Source organism: Olea europaea, unplaced genomic scaffold (assembly GCF_002742605.1).
Source record: "Olea europaea var. sylvestris unplaced genomic scaffold, O_europaea_v1 scaffold2988, whole genome shotgun sequence".
NCBI classification, from domain to species: Eukaryota; Viridiplantae; Streptophyta; class Magnoliopsida; order Lamiales; family Oleaceae; genus Olea; species Olea europaea.
Genome location: NW_019248521.1, coordinates 49,789 through 54,917, shown reverse-complemented (window position 1 = coordinate 54,917; position 5,129 = coordinate 49,789). Strand labels below are relative to the sequence as shown.

Sequence of the window (5,129 nt, the reverse complement as noted above, 5' to 3'; positions counted from 1 at the left end):
TCCTATATTTTAGTTTTGTTAGATGCAATCTAGTACAGGAAAATAAAAAATGAATTTCTTCGTTTGGATATGACTTTTTTTTTTAATGCATATGCAAACCATGTTGTTTAACTTTCACCCTTGATGTTCTGTAAGAACAAATGAGGCTAAATCATGTCTACAATTCGTTTATAATAAGTTCAGATTAAAAATAGATAGAAATAAATGGTATATAAGTGGTTAGTACTCGTGGGTCCCACAAAATATGTGGATAAAAAGTGGTTTCAGGTTTGACCGATCATAAGCTGGTGCCAAACAAGGGCTAGTTAATCTATTTCTTCAATTTCCTCTTCAATTTTCTTGTTTAATCCACTTCACTCGTTTGTGTTAAATATCATATACAGAATGGCAGTTGATAGCATTTATTATCCAGTTTTCTACCAGAAATTATCTACCCTATAGTTTGTAGCTACATATGTTATGTTATTGTTCTTGTCAAATGATTATTTTGCTGTCAGGGATATGGTTTGACGGAATCAACTGCTGTAGGAACTCGTGGCTACAATACTTTTAAGGTTCGTAAATATTCTTCTGCAGGACTTCTGGCCCCAAATGCACGAGCTAAAGTAGTGGATTGGGTCTCTGGTTCTTGTTTACCACCAGGAAGCGTTGGTGAACTTTGGTTACATACACCTGGTGTCATGAAAGGTAATTAGTTTCTCCAAGTGTTGTGTGGTTACCACCTATACTTGAAATCTAGGGCTTCTATTTAAAATGTACTTCTCTTTCAGTAATATACATATTGATGGACTATGTTTCGCGTTTTTAACTGTACGTGTTTTCCATAAATATTTGAGATGTACTCCATTTTCCAACTATTTTTTGCTGAAGTAAATTCTTATTGGAATTTTCCAAAGCGGCCTGATTACTGTATCTCAATAACTTTTCAATATGATCTTAGTTTTGATGCTTTATTCAATGCCTCTGCCCTTTTGATTTAATATACGTTAGAGTGAAAAGTAATGTAATGTTAGATCATTTCCACCCACAGTTGCAGCTAAGTGGAAGATTAATGCATATTTTGTTTTCTGTTCCTAAAATCTGTCATGATCAAATTCGTAAATTTAGCTGATTCTAATTGGCAAAGTATATCATTCTTCTCGACAGCTATCAGTAAGGCTATAAGGATAAATCTAAATCTAGAATTTCAAAATTTGCACTTAAATTACAGAATACTTGAATAATGTTGCGGCGACTATGGCCACAATCGATGAAGATGGTTGGCTACATACAGGGGATATTGTTTGTTTTGATCAAGAAGGATACTTATATGTACTTGACCGTTTGAAGGAATTCATCAAGTACAAGGGCTTCCAGGTATACAATATATGTACATAGTTTATTTGTTCTCCTTTTTCAGTGATTCTTGGATTAGAAATAACTTCTTTTTTTTTTTTTTGTTTGATGAAGATGTCTTTTTCCTTTCATAATCCTAAAGTCGCAAATCAATTGTACTGAAATTGTTAATTCAAGTAGCTTCTGTCATTTTGTAGATTGCTCCTGCTGATTTAGAGTCAGTATTGTTGTCTCATCCTGAGGTGCTTGATGCAGCAGTAACAGCGTAAGTGTGGCCATTTTATAATTTCTTTAAAAAAAATTTGTTCTTCATTAATAGTTAATTTTTATTCTACAATTCCCTTTCCGTATACTACGTCAAGCTGGAGGCCACGTACTTGAGCAATCTCTTTACACTGCTGTATTCACTTGTAAAAAGTTAGCACTGAATACAATTTGCTGATTGCTGGCAAATACTTCCTTTTGTTGCTATAGAAAATCTCCGAATCCTCTGCTTCTCGTAAAAATTACGAGTGTCTTTTGTTCTTCCTCTTTACCTCCGTAACAAAAAATAAAAAAAATTACAAGGGTCTGAAAATGACCCCTATAGCTCTCTTTCTATGTTATTTTTACATTTGAGGATAAATTCTTAAAATAGCTATAATGTCAGGATTGCTCAACAAAATTATTTCTAGGTGCAATTTCTCAATCTTTGAACTTTTTCCTGATTTTTACTTCGTGGCATTTGTATATCAAATTTTATAGAGCAAAGGATGAAGAAGCTGGAGAGATTCCCATTGCATTTGTAGTCCGGAAAGATGGGAGTTCACTATCTGATACAGCCCTAATGGACTATGTAGCTAAGCAGGTTATTATCTTAAGATCTCTACTTCGAGCATTTTTGGCAAAGCTTAACGTATAAATTAGCTGATCAAATATACTTTTTTATCCACATATTTAATAGGTTCCGTAGATTATAAGCACTCAAAAGCACTACCAAACAAGCACTTCATTGCATGCTCACTTTCTTTGAAGTTATTGATGAATAGGGCTCGTTTTTGATGTTTTTCAAGATTCCATATCTGCCCATGAGTATTCTATTTTTGCAGGTTACACCGTATAAGAAGGTGAGAAAGGTGTTTTTCCGAACCTCGATACCAAGGTCTGCAGCTGGGAAGATTCTTCGAAGGGAGCTTAGGGCCTTAATAAATTCTAAACTGTAATGCCCTTCGCTTATAGTTAGGAAGACAAATTGTTCAGTTAGGCTATAACTGTGAACCAAAAGGAACTAATTTCTTGCAGACGAGGAGAAGAGACAATATTGTTCCTTGTTCTGTTGTACCATAATGTTACACGAGTGCCATGACGATCTTGGCTTTGCGCACTCTTTTGAGTATAAATGCATGCTTTTAAAAAGCACAGAGCATATTAATCCTAATATGAAATTTTTACCCAGCTAAAAAATTTCCCATTCAATATCGAAAGTAAAACCTCAGTAAATAATAATGTGGGATCGAGAAAATTTATCGATATATTATGTGAAACCATCAAGTTATTTTTAGTCAATGTTATAAAAATGTGGTGGATGTTCAACACTTCTTGAATTATCCTAGTGAATATATACGATGATGGAATAATCTACTCAAAGATATTATTTAAGAGGTATTAAACAAGCCTATGAAAATTGATCATAATTTAGATGATAGTGTGCTTTATCAACTATTTGTTCAAATTTCAAAATAAATAAATATATTTTTTAACATTTTGAAATATATTTCATACAACACAAGATGTCACCGAGCAATGGAGCATTGCTAGAGCACATCCTATAAAGTGTGTTTTTAATTTAGGTTCAGGTAATTTAGATTGGTTAAATTAGATTTATCTCTATTTCTTTCAATGACATGAGATCAAATCACACTGATGTTGGGATGTGTAACTATTTTCTACCCAAAAGTTAATAGTCGATAGGAAATGTGCAATCAAACATTATATCACCTTAGAATCAAGTTTAGAAATCCACCTCAAGTACTATTTGTCCGACTTTACTTCAAATATCCCTTGCAAATTAGGTCTATCTTGATGTTCATGTGATGCTCATATTATATACGAGACATTTGACTATGATACCATATGATATAGGGTTATGTAACATCTTTTCAAAGTTATAGTTGATACGACAAACAATTGATTATATTGTCTAAAATTAAGTCGGTGAATCTACCCAAATACTATGTTACTTCGAGAATCCCTTATGAAATATGCCTACATAATATTCATGTAATGCTTGCATCAATTTGTCTTTTATTTTATTCATTATTTTTCTAATTTTAATAAGTAACCAAATATGACTTCATTTCAGGAAATAATAATAATAATAATAATAATAATAATAATAATAATAATAATAATAATTCCAGAACAAATTGTATGTGTTTGTACACGCCAATAAAATACTTATCCTCCACAAAATTTAGTCCATGTTTGGTGAGAAATAAAATTAGATTTTTAGTAAATTTTGATAAAATATGTGTTGTGGAAAAGTTTTGAATCCCATGAAATGTTTGGTTAAAATTAATTGTTAATTTTAACTTAGATTAAATCTAATACTTTGTTTGATTCCTTTTTTTTTTATTTTTTAAATATATTTGTCTCTCTCTTCTTTTCAACCACACATTATTGATTAAAATAATATTATACGTAAATAAAAAAATCTTATTTTTCAACTATACATTTCTTATCAATCTACTATTTTAAAATACATTTTTTTCCATAAAAATGAGACTCAAACACCCTCTCCAAGAAAGGAAATGCATTTCCATGCAAGACGAATGGAGACTGTTGGGCAAATTGTTGTCAAATAATCTTTCGAGCAATGATATAACTCTTTATAATTTTTTCAGTCGACATCTCAGTGAAGACAACTTAACTCTAAAACCATTTTGGCCATTAGAAGCAGTCTAATTTAATTAGTGCTGCTCATTGCCCATTTCTTCTATTTGTTGATGGTTTATAAATGTTGGCCCACTTAGCCCATGTTTGCCATCTATTATTAGGAGTTTTGAATAGTTTTTTTTTTTTAAATGATTAGTTAGAAAATAAAGAATTTAATTGATTTGTGTGTAGAATATTTTATTTTATGAATGTGTGGTGAGGAATAATATTGTAGCAGACAATTTAAAATTTAATAGAGGGCAAAACAAGCACTTAGTGATATATCCAATCTACTTTTTTACCTAGGGTAGTGCTATGAGTACAGGAAAGTCATTACAGGATTGCTACAGGATTTCAAAAATTGATTACGTGGCATACTAAAAAGGGGGGGGGGCGCATTAGAAAACAAAAACGCGGGAGGGAGAGGGGACAGCATTTCAGTCCACCATTTCCCCCAAAATTGGTGTCGACTCCCGCCACTGACGACTCACCTGTATCCGGCCAAAATTCCGGGGAACTGATTGGTGCATCTCCGACCTGTATGTAAACGGAAAATCGACGCCATTCTCATCAAGAACTCCAAAATCTGCAGTCACCCAAAATGGTGGACAAAGGTATTTTGTCATTTTCTTTGTTAGGTTGTCAATTGGTTAGCTTCTTTGTCTCCAAAATCTGCAGTCACCCAACCCTCTTTCCCTTTTGCCCACACAATAATTCCTTTTTATTACTCTTTTCATTTTTGCATCTTTGTTGATTTGGAGTTTTTCTTCAACACAAAGTATGACTGTTGCTTACATAAATGCTGCACATTTTACGTTTCCTTGTATTGGTTGCTATTTTGCTTTTTTGGGTGGGTAAGCAATTAAACGGGCAGCAATGGA

General features: G+C 32.6%; 1 protein-coding gene across 1 annotated transcript; it reads left to right on the top strand.

The window, feature by feature from the left end:
- Positions 1 to 39: 39 nt before the first annotated feature.
- Positions 40 to 2,752, top strand: LOC111384736 (4-coumarate--CoA ligase-like 6). The gene is made up of 5 exons (XM_023009054.1): positions 40 to 687; positions 1,211 to 1,356; positions 1,533 to 1,600; positions 2,080 to 2,182; positions 2,424 to 2,752. The coding sequence occupies exons 1-5, from the start codon at positions 681 to 683 to the stop codon at positions 2,535 to 2,537; spliced, it is 438 nt and encodes a 145-aa protein (XP_022864822.1). The 5' UTR covers positions 40 to 680; the 3' UTR covers positions 2,538 to 2,752.
- The last annotated feature ends 2,377 nt before the right edge of the window (positions 2,753 to 5,129 follow it).

Bases quoted from the DNA above. Each gene is read 5' to 3' on its own strand.
- LOC111384736 (XM_023009054.1), top strand. The intron at 1,357-1,532 runs GTATACAATATA...GTCATTTTGTAG, and splicing joins TCAAGTACAAGGGCTTCCAG to ATTGCTCCTGCTGATTTAGA. The intron at 1,601-2,079 runs GTAAGTGTGGCC...CAAATTTTATAG, and splicing joins CTTGATGCAGCAGTAACAGC to AGCAAAGGATGAAGAAGCTG.